The sequence below is a fragment of the Periplaneta americana genome, chromosome 8, assembly GCF_040183065.1.
Source record: "Periplaneta americana isolate PAMFEO1 chromosome 8, P.americana_PAMFEO1_priV1, whole genome shotgun sequence".
NCBI classification, from domain to species: domain Eukaryota; kingdom Metazoa; phylum Arthropoda; class Insecta; order Blattodea; family Blattidae; genus Periplaneta; species Periplaneta americana.
Genome location: NC_091124.1, coordinates 182,347,430 through 182,370,828, shown reverse-complemented (window position 1 = coordinate 182,370,828; position 23,399 = coordinate 182,347,430). Strand labels below are relative to the sequence as shown.

At 36.4% G+C, this 23,399-nt stretch overlaps 1 protein-coding gene across 1 annotated transcript in view; it reads right to left on the bottom strand.

Annotated features, from left to right (window-relative positions):
- Window positions 1-21,997: 21,997 nt before the first annotated feature.
- Gycalpha99B (guanylate cyclase 1 soluble subunit alpha 2) overlaps window positions 21,998-23,399 on the bottom strand; it is a 1,225,856-nt gene continuing 1,224,454 nt past the window's right edge. Inside the window, exon 12 of the mRNA XM_069832137.1 lies at window positions 21,998-22,868. Within this exon, the coding sequence (XP_069688238.1) occupies window positions 22,679-22,868 (190 nt within the window). The 3' untranslated portion in view covers window positions 21,998-22,678. The remainder of the gene's footprint in view (window positions 22,869-23,399) is intronic.

The window sequence follows — 23,399 nt, the reverse complement described above, 5'->3', positions numbered from 1 at the left end:
AATATTGACTCACCAAAATTATGCACTAACAAGAATTTGTGTCAAAAACTCATGGGAAACGTAATATGAGTAGCATATTAACTGGAAAAACGAAATATGATGTTTTTATCCCACGTATTGCTATTATACCCATTCGATTTTAAGCAATTATTATAAGTTATAGTAATATTTGTGATAATATTACAATATTATAATATTTCAATAATAATATAGAGCCTATTTTACTGTTACTGTTAACCCGTCTCTTATTAATAAGTTATGGTCACTAATGACTTGGCCGTTTATAGAAAAATATGATTTTCTGTTGTGGTAGTGTTCTACATTGCCTTCTCCAGGAGAGTGAATTCTGATGAGTATAGTCTCCGTTACTGCAAAACACCCTGAAATCCATGTATTTGATAGAATCCATACGTTACAGATTGTAGTTTGGCCTTGAAGGAAATTAAATATATTGTGGGCAGAAAGGCTTAATAATGCATAATGCCGTGGTACGATAAATATTGTCATCAATCACAATGTTAAATATCTTAAATATCCCTGTAGCATAAGGTCTTAATGTTGTTAAAACTCTATTCATAGGTGAGATGGAATTATTTCGATTAGTCAGTTTCTTTGGATATTAGTGGCACTTTCTTTAATATTCGTCACTAGGAGGAGAAAACGTAAGTAAATATGGTTCGTTTTGGTTTTATATACGAGGGGGATCCAGGAAATAACGACCGTTCGCGCATACCTGCCGCGCAGCTGACTCCCCTTCCTTGTTTGAAGGTCAACTGGCTTCCTTAACATGTGTTCTCATAATGTTGTGAGTACTGGTTGCAACAAGTCGCCATTGTGCATTTTGTGTTACTTCAAAATGAACGACGTGATTGATAATCCCACCGACTGTGAGGTGAGGAGTGTCATTCGATTTTTTAATGCCCGACATTTGAAACCTGCAGAAATTTACCGGCAATTGAAAGAAGTGTATGGTGATACTGTAATGAATGAAAGAAATGTGAGAAAATGGTGCGAAATATTCAACAATGGGCGAACAAATGTCCACGATGAAACTGGACCCGGACGCCCATCACTCATCACAGAAGACCTGAAGACTAAAGTGAACGACAGAATCTTGCAAGACAGGCGCACATCACTCGACGAATTGCATATTGCCTTTCCTGACATTTCTCGTTCTTTGCTTGGTGAAATTGTGTCGCAACATTTTGGCTACCACAAAATCTGTGCACGATGGGTTCCACGGCAACTGAGTGACCAACACAAAACTCAGAGAATGGCCTCAGCATTGATATTCTTGATTCGATATCACACAGATGGAGACGCCTTTCTTGATCAAATTGTGACTGGTGATGAGACCTGGGTGTCTCACAACACCCCAGAGACCAAGCGCCAATCACGTCAGTGACATCATCCCTCATCACCCAAGAAACCGAGAAAATTCAGACTCTCTCAACACAAAAAGACATGGCTACTGTCTATTGGGATCGCAAAGGTGTTCTTTTGCTGGATTTCATGCCAAAAGGCATTACAATCAATGCAAATCGTTATTGTGAGACTTTACGAAAACTACGGCGAGCCATCCAAAACAAGAGGCGAGGAATGCTTTCGAAAGGAGTTGTGCTTCTTCACGACAACGCCCGCCCGCACACTGCTGCTTCAACTCGAGAATTGCTGGATCAATTCGGTTGGGAAATCTTTGATCATCCGCCCTATAGTCCAGACCTTGCTCCTAGCGATTTTCACCTTTTCACTAAGCTGAAAGACTTTCTGGGTGGTACGCGTTTTGGAAGTGATGAAGAGTTGAAGAAGACAGTGAACACCTGGCTTAATGAACTGGCAGCAGAGGAGTATAACACGGGAATTCTAAAGCTAGTGAACAGATACCAGAAATGTTTAAATGTAGGTGGTGATTATGTAGAGAAGTAAAGGAAGCTTCAGTTATGTAACAGACTTTGTTTTTTTTAAATAAATATTTTTTTAAATTATTACAACAAAACGGTCGTTATTTCCTGGATCCCCCTCGTAGTTCCCTTGCCGAGGTCTCCGATAAGTCTAACAAACAGTTTATTTAGAAATAGACCAAAATTTAAAACCCGGGCAATGCCGGGTAATTTAAGCTAGTAGGGATATAAAATGAAAATAGGCTACTATAGAGTCCAGCTCCCGCTTGTGGAGGTCCTGTGGTTCAGGGTTCAAACGAGCGTAGAGCTCACCAAACACACAATGACTAATAAACATAAAAAAAGAGAATCGGAGAAATTGAATACTGAGCTTGAGGAGAGAGTTGCAGACAGACATTTTTGGAATTATGCAGATGAACTGAACGAGCTCGAGGAAGAGGAAAACCTGAGATAAATTAGGGAAATGAACGTGAGAGTAATTGAGATAAAGGTTCTATCTGAACTTCTGAATATATTGGAAGTAAAATTTGAAATTCTGCGGAAAAGTTTTGAAAATGATACCTAAGCTAACAGATCCATTCTCTCATACAATGAAATATTGAAGAAGGTGACTGTATGTTTCATTTTCTTGCAGTTTTACTACAGCTGCTGGAGAAAGAGACTTTGGGTCGCTACTTTCTGTGGAAACAATATAACAATTTTTTTGTTTCCTCTATTTCAAGGAGTTTCATTTCGTTATATGAATTTCGATATAGAAGATATTTAAATGACCACGTTACAAACATCTATGGCTGCTAGAGAGGTTCAGAAGAAGACATTTGAAAACGCGGGCCTGTTATAAATCCGATATTAATCTCGAAGAAAAATGGTTGATACGATTTGGATGTGTATTTCTTTAAAAGTCAAGGAGCTTCAATAGATGGCTGTGGAGACTTTCCCAGTTTTCTGACATGCTGTTATTAGTAACCACACACTGCAAATTAAACTTCACTGTGTATATCACAAGCACAGCACCACTTTAACACTCAAAACCACATTCACAATCACAACACAGTAACAACTATCAATACCACCTTTATCACGGCACAATTACTATATCTACAAACACAACTATCACCATTCACACTAAAACTATCTTACTTACTTACAAATGGCTTTTAAGGAACCCGAAGGTTCATTGCCGCCCTCACATAAGCCCGCCAGCGGTCCCTATCCTGTGGAAGATTAATCCAGTCTCTATCATCATACCCCACCTCCCTCAAATCCATTTTAATATTATCTTCCCATCTACGTCTCGGCCTCCCTAAACGTCTTTTTCCCTGCATGCCCTGCCCATCTCAAACAACTGGATTTAATGTTCCTAATTATGTCAGGTGAAGAATATAATGCGTATACAATTCCTAAACACCTTATTCTCAAACAAACTTAACCTATGTTCCTCTCTCAGAGTGAGAGTCCAAGTTTCACATCCATACAGAAGAACCGGTAATATAACTGTTTTATAAATTCTAACTTTCAGATTTTTGGACAGCAGACTGGATGATAAAAGCTTCTCAACCGAATAATAACAGGCATTTCCCATATTTATTCTGCGTTTAATTTCCTCCCGAGTGTCATTTATATTTGTTACTGTTGCTCCAAGATATTTGAACTTCTCCACCTCTTCCTTGTCGCTAAATTTAAAAATGACTATATACCTGGGTAAAGAATGAAGAATAAAGTGCAAAACATTTGCTGATGATATGAAGTTGTTAGCATAAGAGGAGACTACTGCATCAAAACAACAGAAGCTGTTGATAAATGGAAACAAGACGAAGACTATGGTTATCGGAAGAAAATTAATGAAGGTAAACTTATAACTTGGAAACGAGACAGTGCAAACAAGTGGACCGCTTCAAATATTTGGGGTGTACTTTAAGCAGTAATATGAGCTGCAGTCCAATGCTGTGGAGTAACGGTTAGCATACCTGACCGTGAAACAAGCGGGCCTGGATTAAAATCCTGGTTGGGACAAGTTACCTGGTTGAGGTTTTTTCTGGGGTTTTCCTTTAATCCATTACGAGAAAATGCCGGGTAACTTTCGGCTCAGAACACTGGACTCACTTCACCGGAGTTATCACTTTCATCTTACTCAGACACTAGATAACCATAGCAGTTGATAAATCGTCGTAAAGTAACCAATTAAAAAAACGTGAGCTGCTGGGAGGAAGTCAAAAGGATGATAGCAATAGCAAAACAAGCTTTTAATAGAAAAAAAATCATCTTCTGCAGCCTCTGCAAAAAGAACTAAGGAAGAGACTAGTAAAGTGTCTTGTGGAATGTGACATTATATGGGACAGAAACATGAACATTACAGCGAAGTGAAGAGAAACGACTAGAAGCATTTGAAATATGGATATGGAGAAGAACTGAGTATGTGAAATAGACAGACAGAATAAGAAATATACTAGAAAAAAGTGGACGAAGAAAGAATGATGCTGAAACTGATCAGGAAGAGAAGAAGTAATTGACTGGGTCTTTTACTAAGAAGAAAATGTCTATTGAAGGATTCACTGGAAGGAATAATGAAAGGAAGAAAAGTCCGGGGCAGAAGAACTTATCAGATGATAAAATATCAAGATACATGGATCATATGCAGAGACTAAGAAAGTAGGAAATAGCAAAGATTTTAGAATGCTGAGTTTTTAGTGAAAGACCTGCCCTTGGACTATGAATGAAATGAATTTTCCTGGTTCCTCAAGAGCACTGAACATAGGCCTACAGTTAAAAATATTTTTTTATCGTAATATTGTTATTTATTTTTATATATTCGTCATATTCTTCAGAATACTGCATAGCAATAAAATTACAGCCATTCATTCATAGTGTTCTGCCTAAGGGCAGGTCTTTCACTGCAAATCCAGCATTCTCCAGTCTTTCCTATTTTCTGCCTTCCTGTTTGTCTCCTCATATAACCCATATATCTCAATGTCGTCTGTCATCTGATATCTTCTTCTGCTCCGAACTCTTCTCCCGTTCACTATTCCTTCCAGTAAATCCTTCTCAACCAGTGACCCAGCTAATTCCTTTTTCTCTTTCTGATCAGTTTCAGCATCATTCATTCTTCAACTACTCTTTCCAACACAGCTTAGTTTCTTATTCTCTCTGTCCACTTTACACGTTCCATCTTTCTCCATACCAACATTTCAAATGCTTCTAGTCGCTTCCCTTCACTTCGTCGTAATGTCCATGTTTCTGCACCATACAATGCTACACCCTACACAAAGCACTTCACTGGTCTCTTCCTTAGTTCTTTTTCCAGAGGTCCGCAGAAGATGCTCCTTTTCCTATTAAAAGCTTCCTTTGCCATTGCTATTCTCCTTTTGACTTCCTGGCAGCAGCTCATGTTACAGCTTATAATACACCCCAAGTATTTGAAGTTGTCCACTTGCTCTACTGCCTAATTTAGAATTCGAAAATTTACATTCTTTATTATGACCATGATCTTCGTCTCATTTGCATTTATCTTCATTCCATACTGCTCACAGCTGTTATATAGCTCCAGTAGCATATCCCTTAGTATCATCTCCTCTTCTGGTAACAACGCCATTCATCAGCAAATCTTATACATTTTATTCCCCCATGGTCTGAAAACAGTTCTTCACTAAATCCTCTAAGTAGGTGTTGAACAGGGTAGGTGATAAATCGATGGCTGAGAACCAGACTGTTCTAAGTCCATCTTTCTAAGAAAATGATTTTTGTGTTTCATTATGTCCCATGTCCTTGTCTGCATGTATGAATCGAACAAAATTGTAAATATTCCTCCCCATAATTTTGCTATGATGTTATTCCAAACTGTTCCATGTCCTTTATATAGTTACATTTCCATTCCATAATGTTCCATGTCCAATTTCACCTATTACCATCATTTTCTCTGCGTTTAGATTCTTAAAACTAAATACTGTACCTCATTTGTATCATAATTTCTTGTCATTTAAGCTAAATATGACTTTTTCATTTTGTTGGAGTTTTGACCGATAAGCAGAGTACAAATAGGTATGGACTGAATGGGACTGTCTAATGCTTATCTACTAATATATTAATATGTTACAATTTATACAACATGAACGTTTTCGGCATATTTATGCCATCTTCAGATGTTAAAATAGTCTTTGAGCATGCTTAATATATGCTACAATGGTGAAACATGAGTGACAAGCGACATAATCATTGTGTACGATTTAAATAAACTTATGAGATACTGTGTCCACACAGCTGTTGGTTGTACACTATCACTTCGTAATGGATTAAAACAGTAAATTTTCCTCCTTGAGCACAATTTTGAAGTTCCCTAGGGTTGGCTTGAAGAAGCACGAGACTCCACCACTTGGTCTTCCTTCTGTCTGTGTGGCCAGTTTGTGTGTTCCATAGAAACCTTTTATTTCTATTGGCTCCATTATAAGATTCTCTGTAAAGATCATTACATCGTATTTGTCCAGTGTTTCCATTGGTATGAATGTCAGGGCTTTCCTTAATCCTTCCGCATTCCAATTGAGTATTTTAATTTCCTTACTCATATTGTTCGAGATGCACTCCTTCTCTACTACGAAAGAAGCGAAAGCGCCTCACAATGATTCCTGCTGGCCAGAATTCTGGGTCCATTGTTTGTTCAAGGAAGTGGAAAGGTATTCCTATCTTGAATGACTTGTTGCTGCTTATTGATGTTAGCTGCTCACAAGTTACGTTTCCTTGTATTCCTTTCCTGGCGGCACATCCAGGAGAGAACGGCATCAATAGACAGAGCAATCTTCGCCACCAAGAAATTGTCATCACAGCAATGAAACTCTTCCATACAACAATAGCACCCGTAGTTACATATGGACTAGAAATGATTTGGGACAAGTTATCAATCAGCGATATGGAAAGAATAGCAAAAGTCAAGGCCAGATTTCTGAAGAGAGCACTTGGAGCAGGAAAATCCGCACCTAACAGATATATGTACTTACTTGCTAGAGAAACCTTCTTTATAGAGGATCTAAGGATGAAAATGGCCTTACCTTCCAACGAATCCTACAACGAAGTTATCGCACGAAGGACGACAAAGCAGAGAGGAGTCGATAGTAATTTCTTCTGCACAGATGCCATTATATACAGGGATTGGACCAAACCGAACCAACTGCAAAGATATGCAATCGTTGGACTCGCAATACACGGATACCACCACAAAATGTGACTTAGTATTAAAACACTAGCAGATGATGCTTGGTAAAATTCAAAGATAAATGTCATTAATCACTTAGTTAACATTTTCAAAAACATATTAAAACCATTAAATCACTGCGTCTGTAGTGGTTTATGCTGTGTGGTTTTCAGCCATTAGCAATTCGTTGGAGTACAGTGATGTTATTATTTGGTATCAGCTTGCTATGGTTGTGTATGAACAGATTTCGAATTGTCGCTTCACAGAGTTCGGAGGGCCAGACATTAGAAGCTTGTGTTGTTGTAGTGATATGTTCTTACCGGTGTCTCGGCAACGAATTGCTAATGGCTGAAAACCACACAGCACAAACCACTATAGATGCAGAGATTTAATGGTTTTAATGGTTTTTGAAAATGTAAACTAAGTGATTAATGACATTTATCTCTGAATTTTACCAAGCATCATCTGCTAGTGTTTTAATACTAAGTTTTATAGATCTGGACCAGTTGTTCCATTTATTCAGTCTGTGTTTTAATCCATTACGAAGTGATAGTGTACAACCAACAGCTGTGTGGACACAGTATCTTATAAGTTTATTTAAATCGTACACAATGATTATGTCGCTTGTCACTCATGTTTCACCATTGTAGCATATATTAAGCATGCTCAAAGACTATTTTTAACATCTGAAGATGGCATAAATATGCCGAAAATGTTCATATTGTATAAATTGTAACATAATAATAATAATAATAATAATAATTTATTTATTTAATCTGGCAGAGCTAAGGCCAGTAGGCCTTCTCTTCCGCCCAGCCAGACTCTAATTCTAATTGAATACAATTGCTTACATAGTTATTACATTAATATCTAGACCATAAAACAACATGAAAGTAAATAATGAAAGTTGGATAACTAATGTTAGTGTGACAATAATAAACACTGGTAAGAAATAGTTATAATAATAATGATGATGATAATAATAATAATAATAATAATAATAATAATAATGAGATAATTTAGATATTTATCTGTGATATATATAACCATTAAACATTGAGAAACCTGAAACAGCTATTATTGTTGACAATAATTGTTAGAAAAATATCTCGTTAGCCTATTCTTAAATTGATTTGATGTCTGACAGTCCCTGACATTACTCGGTAGGGAATTCTAAAGTCGAGGAACAGCCACAGTGAAAGAAGATGAATATCAGGATGTTCAGTGGGAGGGAATGGATAATATTGAGGAGTGTTGTGATCGTGTATCTAGGTTATGATGGGTGGATAGATTTTGAAAACGAGACGCAAGATAGACAGGAGTGGAGAAATGCAATATGTGAACGAGAAGGGAAAGACAGTGGATTTTCCTACGATCTTCTATACGGAGCCAGGACAACATTTCGAGGGATGGTGTTACGTGATCAGCCCGGCGAATATTGCAGACGAAACGGACACACATATTATGAACACGTTGTAGTCTCTGCGCCGAAGTAACGCTTAGGTCAGTAAGCAGAATATCACAGTAATCGAAGTGGGGCATCACGAGTGTTTGCACTAGCATTTTTTTCATGGAAAAGGGTAGAAAATTCTTCAATCGTCTAAACGAGTGGATTAATGAGAATACCTTTTTGCAGGTTTCTGTAACTTGAATGTTCCAATTTAAACTTTTATCCATATAAATACCTAGATTCTTTATTGATTCACTGAACGGAATTTCGGTGCCGTGTATTTTAATCGGGGACAAATTTGGTATGGTAATAGTGCTTAACAAACGTGAATGGCCCACAATGATTGACTGTGATTTTTCTGGATTAATATTATATTAGTAGATAAGCATTAGACGGTCCCATTAAAAAAAAAAACTATTTAAATATGACTTTCTTTAATTTAAAATTGAACAATTTTATGGATTTTATAAGTTATTTTAAGATTTTTCGTTATTATTTAGTATAATTTTAATTCCTAGTGTGTTTGTATAGCGAATGTTGGTTAGCCTGCTTATTCTTTAATGGTGCCTTGCATATTTATCCTCTCGGACTTCTTAAGCAGATTGTTTGTGATATTTCAGTTTAATTTCATTGTTTAAAATGGATTGGGACTCAGATAACAGCGTGAAAGACCCAGATTACCATGTTGATTCTACTTTAAACAGGGAATTATAATATATAGAAACTCCACAGGAAAAAATATATTATCCAAATTACAGACTCTCGCACAAGGCAAAAACCTAAACAAAAGTACTTCTGTTGTGTGTAACCTTTCTCAGGAAGTAGTACAAAATGGAAAATAGTAAGATAAATACATATATTAATGAACAGATCCATGTTTATTCAGTGGAATAAGGGCCAGGGACGTCACCAGATACCAGTGAAGAATTTTCTCACACATCAGTTTCAGTAAGTGGAAAGAGAAAGAAGAATTTTAAAAGCTTACAAAAAGCTGAAAGGAAATTAAGAGGAAAGCTGAACAACAATGCATATTTTATGAAGAGGAATTCAAGGAAGAAGTCAAAATGAAACCTAAAAAAGCCAGAGCACAGCATGATACCAGTATGCAACTATGACAAGTCATAGAGATATTAATGAATTGAAAACTCTTAGTAATTCCGTTTTTAATCAAGCCAAGAAATGGTCTAAGTCTAATAAATTTCTTTTAAATGAAAGTAAAACTGCATCTTTGTTGTTTAGTAGTACAGTCATGGAAAATGATAATTTTAAACTTCTTGGTATCACTGTGGACAGAATACTTACTTGGGCGCAGACCATGTTGATTCTGTTTGTAAAAAATTGTCAAGAGTAATATTTCTTCTGCGAAATTTGAAAATGTATGTTCCGAAGAATTACATTAGAGTTGTCTATTTTTCTTATTTTCATAGTATACTTTCTTATGGACTACTTTTATGGAGTAATAGTTCTCATACTAATAAGGTATTTATGTTACAAAAAAAGCTATTAGAATTATAACTAATTCATCAATGAAGGCACACTGCACACCGTTATTTGTAAATGAAAAAAACATGACTGTAACATTACTGTATATTTATCAAGCCCTAAATTTCGTCAAAGAAAATTCACATATGTTGACACATAGGAATGATGTACATATATACAACACCAGAAACCGTGACCTTTTTTTTTTTATCTATATTAGGGCCTCTTCTTTTTTAATTTTTATAAATGACCTTGGCCCCATGATAAAAGGAATAGGTTATCCTACACTATTTGCAGATAACACAAGTATCATAATTACAGACAAGAACTTTGCCACATTCAAATATAAAACAAAAGTAATTCTCCTTAAAATTGATGACTGGTTTACAACCAATAAACTAGCATTAAATATTAATAAAACTAACATAATTAAATTTAAAACCACTTCAAATTTAATGTCTGAAACATTGGACACAACTATCAACGTATACCTCTACTAGAAACATCAACAACCAAATTTCTTGGTTTGTATATTAACTCTTGATGTCCCAATGTCACCTACAAGTGACACTCCCTAACAAGCTGTCCAAAGTTACCAATAAATATATTTAAACATAAATCGCCGTCGACAATGCCTTATTAGACATCTGGTAACTGAATTTCAACCATTTTTGGCGACTAAATCTGCAGCAGTAGAGAAGAAAACATCAGCGTGGATGCAGAAGAATCTCAACTTTGTGCGCACTTCACATAATGGCTTGTAAAAATAGAACTAAGAGTTAAGTAGTTTTATTTTTTAAGAGGCATGATGGGGCCGATAAGGTAATTACTATAAATGACAATTTATTACATGTGCCATCCGTGCTTATCCTTATTTAACAAATATATTGGTTATACAATATTTTGTTACATAATATATTTATTTGAACGTTTTCGGCTCTATGGAGCCATCATCAGAAACAAGTAAGCCCATATGTATGGTGTGAGTACACTATATGTTGCCGTACAAGTAAACTCAATTAATGTTATAATTAAAATGACATGTTTCTATTTAAAATCAATAATTGTAAGGCAAAAATTACAATATAAATACAAGGCGGCTTGTATGGGGTGAAGAAGGGATAGTGACGCGAAACATACAGCCTCTCCTATCCAAATGCCATCCTCACCTTCCCGTGGTCCACCCTGTTTCTACCAACGAGGAAATGGCGACCGAGTCACAGCGGTATAACTGTTTCATCAAATGCAGAGGAAATGCTGCATTACAAGCCTGTCCAGAGGCTAAAAGTGGCAGCCCCACTACTGGACTACCTAACGTTAAGGCTAGTAACCTATCTTAGGGAAAACTACATTACTTTCAAGCCTCAAACAAGCAGTATAAGGAACAAATTCAATTGGCTGGATCATGTAAGAAGAATGGAAAATTGAAGAATCCCAAAAATTATGATGCAATATAAACCTAGAGGACATCGTCGACCAGGAAGACCGTTAAGAAGACTGCTAGATGGGGCCGAAACAGGTCTACAGAGGCCTAATTCGTGAAGGATGATGATGATGGCGGCTTGTATTTATATTGTAATTTCTGCCTTATAATTATTGATTTTAAATAGAAACATGTCATTTTAATTATAACATTAATTGAGTTTACTTGTACGGCAACATATAGTGTACTCACACCATACATATGGGCTTACTTGTTTCTGATGATGGCTCCATAGAGCCGAAAACGTTCAAATAAATATATTATGTAACAAAATATTGTATAACCAATATATTTGTTAAATAAGGATAAGCATAGACGGCACATGTAATAAATTGTCATTTATAGTTTTATTTTTGTTTCCATATATACATTACTAAACTATTGATATTTTATATGCAATTTTCAAAAACAAGTAAAAACATTGCATTTAGTGTATATTGGGACTACAAAGTGACATGTCACCTCCAGGTGACATTGGTCAGATACATTAAACGTCCGATCTCATTATATTAATATAGTTATGTTACTTATTATTCTTTTATAGTCTGACTGTGTATGAAATACTGGAGATGATGGACGAAGATACAGTTGGAGCTTGTCTGTTATTGATATTACCATATTTCCACCGGCTGATGGACCAGATATCGATGAGGAAAGTGGTGACGAAACAACCAGTGACATCAACCATCTTCCAGGAAGAATACTCAGATCTACATTTTGAAGTCAACGTTACTTCTGCCAATGACGTACTAATAGATAATGATGAAGGAAGTAACCCTAGACTATCAACAATTGACGAGATAACAATGTCCAATTCTTATATTGAGGAAATAAACACTAAAGTTTCAACAGACAAAAACAAACTACCGAAATCAGATATGAATATACGTGGAAGAAATAATTATGGTCTACGAAAGAACACAAGTGTTATTCTAACATTTATCGCGATGAAAGACAATCTATTTCTAGTATTAGACTTCAGCAGAGAAAAAAAATAATCTACTTCTAATATTTCTTTCTGACAAAGAAGAAATCTTTACTTGTAAATCTGGAAGAGGCAACGTAGATGAAACATTTACGGATTATAAGGAATCAAAACTTACTCCTGTCTAATGTTTCGAGCTCCTGTTCAGTGAAGAAATACTCGCTGTCATGTGTAAAATGTCAAAATTGTATGCCCTCCAAAGGAATCATTCTATTGAATTGGACAAAAATGATATAAAAAGTTTACATTGTTATTCTCTTACTGACGGGCTACATGTCTCCCCAAAGCATAACAATGTTTTGCGAAACAAAATCAGATGTACACAATGAACTTGTATCCAATACCATGAGGAGAAGTAGGTTTACAGAAATCCATAAATATTTACATCTTTCGGACAATTTCAATCTTAGATTAGATTAGATTAGATTTATTTATTTAACCTGGTAGAGATAAGGCCGTCAGGCCTTCTCTGCCCCTCTACCAGGGGATTACAACTATAACATGAACAATAAGATTACAATTAATATTAAATTTACAATTACAATTACAATAAAAATTAAAGTACGACAAGAATACCTGATTAATGAAAGCTAGACATTTTATCATAGAAGTTAAGAACAAAGAATATTTTTGTATTTACTAAATTACAAATTAAACCTACAATAACAAAATTCTATAGTGATGAAATTACCGGATATTGAGATATTTTGTGGTAGATTAAAAGAACTATTTACAAGAAACCATGTCTGAACGAGTCTCAATTACTGACCAAGTGCCTAGTAAGTTTGCGTTTGAATTGAATTTTATTTCGACAGTCCCTGATGCTAGCAGGTAACGAATTCCAGAGTCTTGGCAGGGCTATTGTGAAAGAGGATGAGTATGAGGAGGTGTGATGGGATGGTATTGTTAGTATTGTTTCATGGCGAGAGCGTGTGTTCAGATTGTGGTGGGAAGAAAGGTAAGTGAAGCGAGACGACAGGTACGAAGGAATAGAAGAGTTCAAGATTTCGAAGAGAAAGAGAAGTGAATGTAAATTTCTTTTCTTATCTAGTTTAAGCCAACCTATTGCTTCCAGGGATGGGGTAATATGATCATATTTACGAACATTGCTTACAAAACGTACACACAAATTATGAGCACGTTGAAGTTTCATTTTGTTGTCGCTGGAAAGGTCAGTCAGTAAAATGTCAGCATAGTCAAAATAGGGAAATACAAGGGTCTGCACAAGGGACTTTTTTAAGCAAGAGGGAAGATGAACATTTATCCTTTTTAGCACATGAATAATAGAATATACTTTTCTGCAGGTTTCTGTGATTTGCATGTCCCAGTTGAGATTATTATCCATGTGAATGCCAAGATTTTTTACCGAAGAGCTGAAAGGGATATGCACTGTACTTACTTTAACGGGGGAAATGTCGAGGTGCTTTACAGCGTCGGTTTGCCGTTTGTGTCCTAATATGATTGCTTGTGTCTTTCCAGGATTGATATTAAGATGGAATTTCTTTATCCATGTTACAATCGAGTCAATGTCTTTGTTCAATTTATCTATAGCGTCATTTATTCGATCTAAGCGGGAAGAGATGTAGCATTGAAGGTCGTCAGCATACAAGTGATAGTTACAATGCCTTACATGAGATGTAATATCACTGACATATATTGTGAACAACAATGGTCCGAGTACCGAACCCTGTAGTATACCTGATGTTATGTTAAACCAGGAAGAGCTTCGATTCCCGGATACAACACATTGTTGTCTTTCCCGTAAGTAGGATTCGAACCAACTCACAGCAGATTTCTCAATTTATGGGTGAGCAGGTCGAAATTTACAGAGTTGAAAGCTTTGCTAAGGTCAAGAAGTGTTAGTATTGTTACTTTATTAGAGTCGATTGCTTCACGAATGTCTTCTGTCACTTTAAGTAGAGCAGTGCTTGTGTTGTGTCCAGCTCTGAAACCTGACTGATACTTGTCGAATAGTTTGTGTTCGTTCATGTAGTTAGTAATTTGTCTGTGTACGATTCTTTCCAGTGCTTTTGATATGGCTGGCAGGATATTGATTGGTCTATAGTCGTTTGGGTCAGTGGGAACTTTGACTTTTGGAAGAGGAAGAACGAAAGCTTGCTTCCATATTTTAGGGAAAGTTGAAGTGATTAAGGAACTATTGAATATGTGTGCAATTGTAGGTATTACTATGTCTTGTATTTTCTGTATGAGTAATATGCTAATGTTGTTGTCTGGCCCTTGAGCTTTCGTCTTGATGCGTCGGATGGCTTTCATTACGTCAATAGGAGTGACGTCAGTAAAATAGAATTTGTCTCGAGTTGGGGGAGCTGAGTCAGGCAAAACTGTGTCTTGTTTCGTTGTGTTGTTTAAGGTCGGGTCCTTTACAAAGTGTTCGTTCAATCGGTCAAGTGGGATGGGTATGTCTGCTTGTTCACTAGCCCTTCCAAGTCCAATGACCTTCAGATTTTTCCATAACTCCTCCTAATGATGAATTTGGTAAAGTCCGAAGATACTTCGATATTCCAAATGGCAATTTTGGCCAACAGTTTGAAAAGATACGGTGGAGTCACAAATCTATTCATGAAACAATGGTTCCCTATTATGGGAGACAGTGACAATCAGCATATTCACATTCATGCGTTTTGTATATAAACTATGGCCAGCAGCTACACGTCTTGGCTACCTCGCTAAGCACATGAAAAAGCGCAATCGTGGTGCAATATCTTTCGCTGTGACACAGGATGATGCTGTTGTTCGATGGCATGATAATAATATTGTCACTCTTGCTTCAAACTGACACAATGTAACTCCAATTTTGAAAGCAGATCGAGTCAGTGCTATTGCAGGGAAACGAAGCAAAATTCAAGTGAATTGCCCTTCGGTTATTGAATAGTACATCAAATACATGGGAGGAGTAGACAGATTTGACGAAAATGTTCATTCTTTGAAAGTGAGCTTTCATGGAACGAAATGGTGGTACCCAATTTTGCATTTGATCTCGATGCAGCCTGTCATAATGCGTGGTTAGTATCAAGAAGAGATGCAATACAAAAAGACTTGACATATTGTGAATTCCGGCAAAATATCGTGCAAGTATGTTGTGGTCTATGGGAAAGCTCCATACAGACATCCAGCCAGCGATTCAGTCCCATTCAGTAGTATTATTACATATATGCTATCTTAAATATTCTCCAATGAATAAAATATGATATTGCAATCATTAAATGTGACAATAAGATTTATTGCCCAATGTCACCTACAGGTGACACCCCTACAGTCCGTTTTTAAATATGATTTTCCATGAATTCTCAATAAACAATACTTCTATAGGCTGTAATAAACATTATTTAATCATTTATAAACAATTTGTACATCTGTAATGAGATTGGGCTAAGACGGATTAATAATACAATAAATTGGAAAAATCATATCAAAGAAATAACCCCCAAACTTAGCTCAGCATGCTTCGCAATTAGGTCGTTACAACAATTTCTAAACAGCAGTATCTTAAAGACAATATATTTTGCATATTTTCATTCCATTATGTCCTACGGAATAATATTTTGGGGAAATTCTGCAGATAGTAAAAATATATTCTTATTACAAAAAAGAGCCATTAGAATAATAGTTGGAGCAAAGGCTAGAGAATCATGTAGATTATTTTTAAAAAAATTGGAGATTCTAACCTTAACAAATCAATACATATACTCTATAATAAAATTCCTCTTATGTAATAAATAAAATTTTCCAACTAACTCAGCCATACATAGTATGTATAAATACCCGCAGAAGGAATGATTTTCATACGCCATCATCAAATTTATCATGCTATCAAAGAAGAGTACGTTACATGGCGATAAAAATGTTCAATAGTCTTCCTGAAGACATTAAGAATCATAGCCAAAACCCTGCATTATTTAAGGTAAAACTAAAAAATTACTTAATATCTCACACTTTCTATTCTGTAGATGAATTCTTGACATTTCACAGTACTGTGTAAAATATTTTAATACTATTAAATGGTAAACATATTACATTATATGAAATGTTATTTTTATTAAGGTATTAATTCTGTACATATTTCATATTTGCATTTTATATGTATTGCATTTATAATAAGAATTGGACATGTTCTTTATTCTATCCTATAAAGCAAATGTAAGAATATTATGGAACGAATAAATCTATACATCCATCTATACCTGAGTATAGGCTAACTATTTTATTATGTCGTTAAATAGCAAATAAATTTCCGAGATATCTTTTTAATCTGGAAAGGAAGTCTTTTAACAGACTTGTCTCCGGTTGGTTAATCAACAAACCATTTTATAAATTAATGAGTTTTGTAATGTCAACGTTGTTGAGAGTTTTTGGATTAATTTTATTGTTTTGTTGTTTACTTTTTATTACTGACTTTGTCAATTGCACTATGTTGTGTGCTCTGACTGTATTATACTGAATATACGGTACTGAATATACCTATCCCACAAACATTAGTGTTCGGAAAATTTAAAAGATACAGGACATTAAATCTCTGTGCAAGTACTTCTTTCTAGTTACAGCATATAATCTGAGGAAGAGGCGTATCAGTGGGGGTAAAAACAAATAGCAGGGGTATCTTTATAGTGAAAAAAATGATATTGAATAGGTTATGCAATTACTTTTTAAACCAAGTTAAAAAAAAAAAAAGAAAAAGAAAATACTTCTTTCCAGTGGATAGGCAAATTTGTAATGATATATTGAAAGAATGAGAGGAAAATGTGTTGTATTATTGTTCATTACATAATACAATTAATCATTTATTGATTTCAACTGGACATGGAACACTTTGGTTTTAAAGATCTCCTTACACCATGCCCACTTATATTTAGGAATAAAATTAATTTTTTAATTGCTTTATTAATTAACAATGCCAAAAACATCCTTGAAGACATGCTAGCAACATACTGTACTGTGGTCTGTCTAAAAAGTATCCGACCTTAAATTTTCCCAGCAAAGTAGTGATTCTAAGGCGGAGCCACTGTGCACGGTGGAAGGAGGAACCGTAATGCGCATGCTTGAATTTTTTCACCGCATTCGCTTGTGCCAGTCACTGGCTGGTGGTCGCCAAGTAAGGTGCTGTTGTGTTTGTCGGATTTAGTTTTCTCGCAAGATGACTGAACGAATTGAGCAAAGATACTGCATCAAATTTTGTCAAAAGCTTGGTGATTCTCAAAGTCAAACAATTCGTAAGATTCAGCAGGTGTTTGGGGAAGATGCGATGGGTGTAACACAAATTAAGGAGTGGTTCAACCGATTCAAAGAGCGGAGAGTGAGCAGCGTTGTGGCAGGCCCCAAACTGCTCAGAGTGCAGCTGTTGTTGAGAGGGTGCGAAATTTGGTGATGGCAGATCGTCGTTTGACCGTGCGGGAGATTGCCGAAGAGGTTGGAGTGAGTAAAGATTCTGCACATGCAATTTTGCGTGATGATTTGAACATGAACCGAGTGGCTGTGAAATTCGTGCCCAAGTTGTTGTCCCCGGAACAAAAAGACCTCCGTCATGACGTTGCACAGGACCTTCTGGACACCGCCAACACTGATCCTGGGTTTCTGAACACCGTGATAACTGGAGATGAGTCATAGGTGTACGGGTACGGCCCAGAAACAAAAAGACAGTCGTCGCAATGGAAGCATCCCGAGTCTCCAAGGCCGAAGAAAGCGCGGCAGGTGCGAAGCAAAATCAAGGTGATGCTGACTGTTTTCTTTGATGTCCGTGGAATTGTGCATCACGAATACGCACCGGAAGGACAAACGGTGACAAAGGAGTACTATCACGATGTTCTCCGGCGACTCCGTGATGCAGTTCGGCGCAAAAGACCAGGCATGTGGACGGCGAACAACTGGCACTTGCATCACGACAACGCCCCCGCACATTCATCCCAATTGATCCACACTTTCTTGGCCAAACATGGAATTACAACCGTTCGCCAACCTCCCTACTCTGCAGACCTGGCTCCTTGCGACTTCTGGTTGTTTCCAAAATTGAAGACACCACTGAAAGGATCCCGTTTTGAGAGAAGAGAAGAGATAATGCGGAACGTGACGACGGAGCTGAACACCATTCCAAAAGAAGACTTCCAGAGGTGTTTCCGGCAGTGGAAGGATTGGTGGGCTAAGTGTGTGCAAGCACAAGGGGCCTACTTTGAAGGGGATTAGGGTCCCAACCCCGTCAGGTATTTGAAATATTTTTTCTGGCTGAAGGTCGGATACTTTTTAGACAGGCCTCATATGTTAATATATAATATAATATAAATTTAGCTTCCCTTATGAAAAGGTTGCCAGACCTGACAAAGCGTATTACATAATTTGGAAACACACCCTAAAAAGTAAAGTGATAAACATTTGAAAGGGTTAGGGAATCGAATATAAAAAATGTCAGAAAAATTTACACCTAAGTAGCGTTTGTGCTCATTTACACATGAGAAAGGGGGAAAAATATCATCAGCTAGGTTAGAATAATTTGAATGCCATATAAGCTTACCGCGAGAAAAATAATAGTACGGATTTACTGGAATTGATATCTAAACTAATCAACATCCATCGGTTAAGATTTCCATTATCACTCCCATACAAGTGATTTCTCAATATCTGAACCGATCCTTTGAGGGCACTAATGGCTATTTCTTTCACAATGCTGTGTGTTAGGCCCAGGTTTTTACATTTGTTGACAAAGAAGGGGGGTATGGTACCTCATGCTCCCACCATCAGACCTATTACATCAATGTGGGACAGTTTCGAAAGTCAGAAACTTAAAGTAGCTCTCCTGAAAAATTTGGTAAAATGAACTTGGAACAGTCTGGTTCTCAACCATCGAAATGGCATTCTTATCGCATACTACTCTTTCTATTTCACTTCCTTCTGACAGATATCTCAATATTAACTCCCACGATTTGCAAATGCACACAATTGCAACTAAGTTCTTTCGTTAAAAAAAATGGTACGCTATCTCCGCAATACAAGGAGGTTCAAGAATCATTAGTGGCTATGGTGATGATAGCAGTGATTGTCATAATGACGATGACGGCAGTTGTGCTTGAAACGATAATGTCAGTTATATTGAAGGCGGTGATATTTTAATTAGTATTAGTGATGTACAAATGATGGAGGGAAAAACGATAAACCTTCAGAGTTATCGCATGTAGCTATTCCTCTACCGTTCACAGAATCTTCCATTTATCAACTTCCGACTCTCAAGAAGAGAAAATGTCTTCTGACAGTATTATGACATATATTGTTGATTTCTGTTCAAAAATTTCTAACATAATTTTTAGTAGATGAAAAAATTGTTCTATAAAAACTCATATGTATATTGTCACGTGTATTGGGTGAACAATCCTCCGCGCGCCCGCTTCCACTGCTTGCGCACCTTGAGCGAGTCAAGCCGATAACCATGGTGCACGGGTGTTAGGAAATCCGCAGTAAATGTACCTACAGTTTGTCGCATATGCTATTACTAATTAACACTTAAAAATAAACTCTAATACACTTTGAATAGAACTTTGATTTGGAACTTGGACACCAGAGAATCTCTCTTGAAATAATATGCTTACAGCATGAGCCGATTCTGTACGTACATACGAATCATACATCAATACTCTTTGGGAAATAGAATACCTGAATTGAACCATATTAACTTAATTAATACACTGTATTACGTCGCCTGAAGAACACGTGTTTATGTTGCAAGAGTACAACTCACACTGATGCCTGATGCGATGTTCAGCCCGGTGGAGATGGGAGACTTAGTAACCGGTTCAGTCGGCTAGTCGTAAGCCATGAAAGCACGGTCGCGCGAAGGATTTTTCACCCAGTATATGCAAATAATTATATTTGAATACATTTGTGTGTCAGAGAAGTTTTATGCAAAAAGAAAACCATGTGAAGATAAATATGCTCAGTTTTCATTTCTTCTAGATTGGTAATCATGTACAATGCCACTGAACTTCTACTAGTCGAGGATTGTAGATCATCATTTGCTAGGTGTTAGGCCTACATCTCGAATATGAAATTCGTTGTATGATATAGGCTAATGCACTGTAAAAGTTCTGTTTGGGAATGATTTTTACTAGGTATCCCATACTATATCATAACCAGGTAAAATTTGGGAACCCAATTTACCCTAGATATAGCCTGCGGAATCGTGGAAACCAATTTATCAATAATTAGATAACCATCACCTTTTTCTCATGACCCAACTTATATAGTGCCGGTTGCCACTGACACTTCTTGAGCTGATGTCGACAGCCGAGTCTTCAGGTACCGTCGACCGGGTATACTTTACACACAAGGGGGGTAACTTTACACATTTATAGAAAAATGGTGTACAACAGTTTTAATAATGGCACACACTTCAGTCTACTACACATATGTGCTGTTGTCACATAGAATCAGTTCCACGGAGTTGCTACACATTGTCTGTAATGTGCTGCCTTCTAAACATTTTTCTAGAAATGTGTAAAGTTACCTCCCTTGTGTAAAGTATACCTGGTTGACGGTATGGTAAATTAAACTAGAAGTGATTGGTATACATATTATGAAGTAGGGGAGACTGTTGTACCTTTAAACATTTTTCACATTTTATTTTTTTTTTTTAATTTTGGGAAATGACATTTTTTTTAATTAAAAAATTCTTTAAGTAAATAATTATTGAAGATTCTTTCACAGCTTCCTGTATGTATTTTCCTGTTCTACACATCTATTAAGGCTGGAAAAAATAAAATGTAATGTGTTCAAAGGTGCAACAGGTTCATGTACCTTAAAACATACCCTCTTGTAAGTTGAAACACATGGAATATAGGTGGGAATACCGTTGTAAGAACTGACAATCAAATGTAAAATGTATTTGCCATCATAAACCAGGGCAGGCTTCTCTGATTTAGATTATATTTCCTGGAGTAGCAAGAACTGCTTCAATAGCTTTCTTCCAGACATCCAGATCAATTGGGGGCCTCTTAACTCCAGACTTACTTCGTGACATGATCTTACAATAAAAGAAAGACAAAAACCGATAGTATCGTGCGCCTTGGAAGATGTTCCATGGTACAAGATGTTCTATGTTCAAAGGTACAAGAGGGTGCACGTTTAAATAAATATGGCTCCCAAAACTAGAGATTCAAATAAATCATGGAAATTAAAATATGTTATTACTCACCAGATGATAGGGAACACACTGTAATTGATGGATAGTAACAAATACAATCTGGTTTTGTGTTAGAAAACATATATCAATGAACGAAATGTTTACTTTTGCTACTAAAAAAGATTGTTTTGCTCACAGAACTCGCACTTCGCAATAAATCAAACCGAAACTACGACCAGGGCTACTTAGTAGCTTTCTCTACAATCTACTTCAGTTTGAGTCCTCTAGGTAGCAACAAAAAATCAAAAATAAAAAAATGTTCAAAGGTACACTATGCTAAAAGTACAACAGTCTCCCCTATACTTTTGAAAGGTATTTGAGAAAATGTGAGCAAATTATTTGTACCTTTTATTTCTTCAAATTCTTAAAACAAATTCTTTGGTCTCTTAACGTTAACTGAAATAAAGAAATAATATGTATTTCAACACATTGAAATAAATTATAATACAGAAATTCAATAAGAATAAATTATAACCACTATAGTAGAAATGATACAACAATGACGACACAGTTTTTTTAGCAGAAGTCTTAACAACTGTATAACAAGTTTCCAATTGCGTTTAAGTTGCATTTATCATTGTTTGCGACAATACTCTGAGTAATGAGACTTTTAAAAATGGCTTAAAGCAGCTCCCAATCTACTCGATAATAAAAAATAGCAAGGGGGACCAATCTCTGAAGAATATCAATTTTATCTATTTTTGTACAGTTTGTAATATTAGATGTGTCACTTCGATGGCAAATCTATTCTGAAAAATAACTCATTATTTTCTTTAAATTGTCTATTATTAACAATCAATTCCACAGAATAAGAAATCTTAAGTGAGAATACTGTTGTTACCTAAGCTGGGGGATCACTTAACAGCTTGTATAGCATACATCACGTCTCACATATAAGGAAAGCCATACTTGCACTCCAAAAAAAAAAAGTCTCAGAATAATTTAAGTCCTAAAATTTGAAAGGCAAGGTCTTTTTGCGTTAAGTTTTCAGGCCTGTCTATTATCACAACACTGTCCTGCTCAAACGAAGATGCCGAGATCTCTTACCCCAGCTTCTACGTGCTCAGATAGAGCTGCGCTTTCCGGAAGGTCTGGATGCCGATATCCCAGCAAGAAATGACATGTTCCGGGGATGTTTGCAGGAAATCCTCTGGGTAGACATGACCTGGGACGCGCCATGAAGGAGAAGCCCGGAGTCTGAATCAAGCACCTGGAATATCGACAAACATGAACGTGATTAGTGCAATATTCTCATAAAAAACTTAGGACTCACAGTGTTTCTTTATGTTGAAGTTTTCAAAGAAAGCAACACTGATAAACAGTAATGAGCAAATGTCGTGTGTTTTGTTACTTTCAAAAATTGAAACAAATATATGCAGACAGACAAATCGAAACCTTTCACTTTCTCCTATGAACCAAGTTCCACAAATCAACTATTTGCCGAGTAGTTAGGAATGTTACATATGAAATTGCAGGGTCTCATAAATTCCCAAACTTCAAACAGGGAACGATTTGAAATCCAGAGAGAATTTTCAGCCATGTCAGGATTTCCAAGAGTAGCCTAATATTGGTTGTATAGACTGCTCACATCCCCGTCCAATCACCTGGTTGAAATGATGCCGAACTTTATCGAAATAGAAAAGGTTTCTTTTCTGTGAATATACAGGCAATATGTAGTCTACACCATCATTGAAATTCTGGAATGTTGTAGCTCGTTGGCAGGGTTCTACACATGACAACA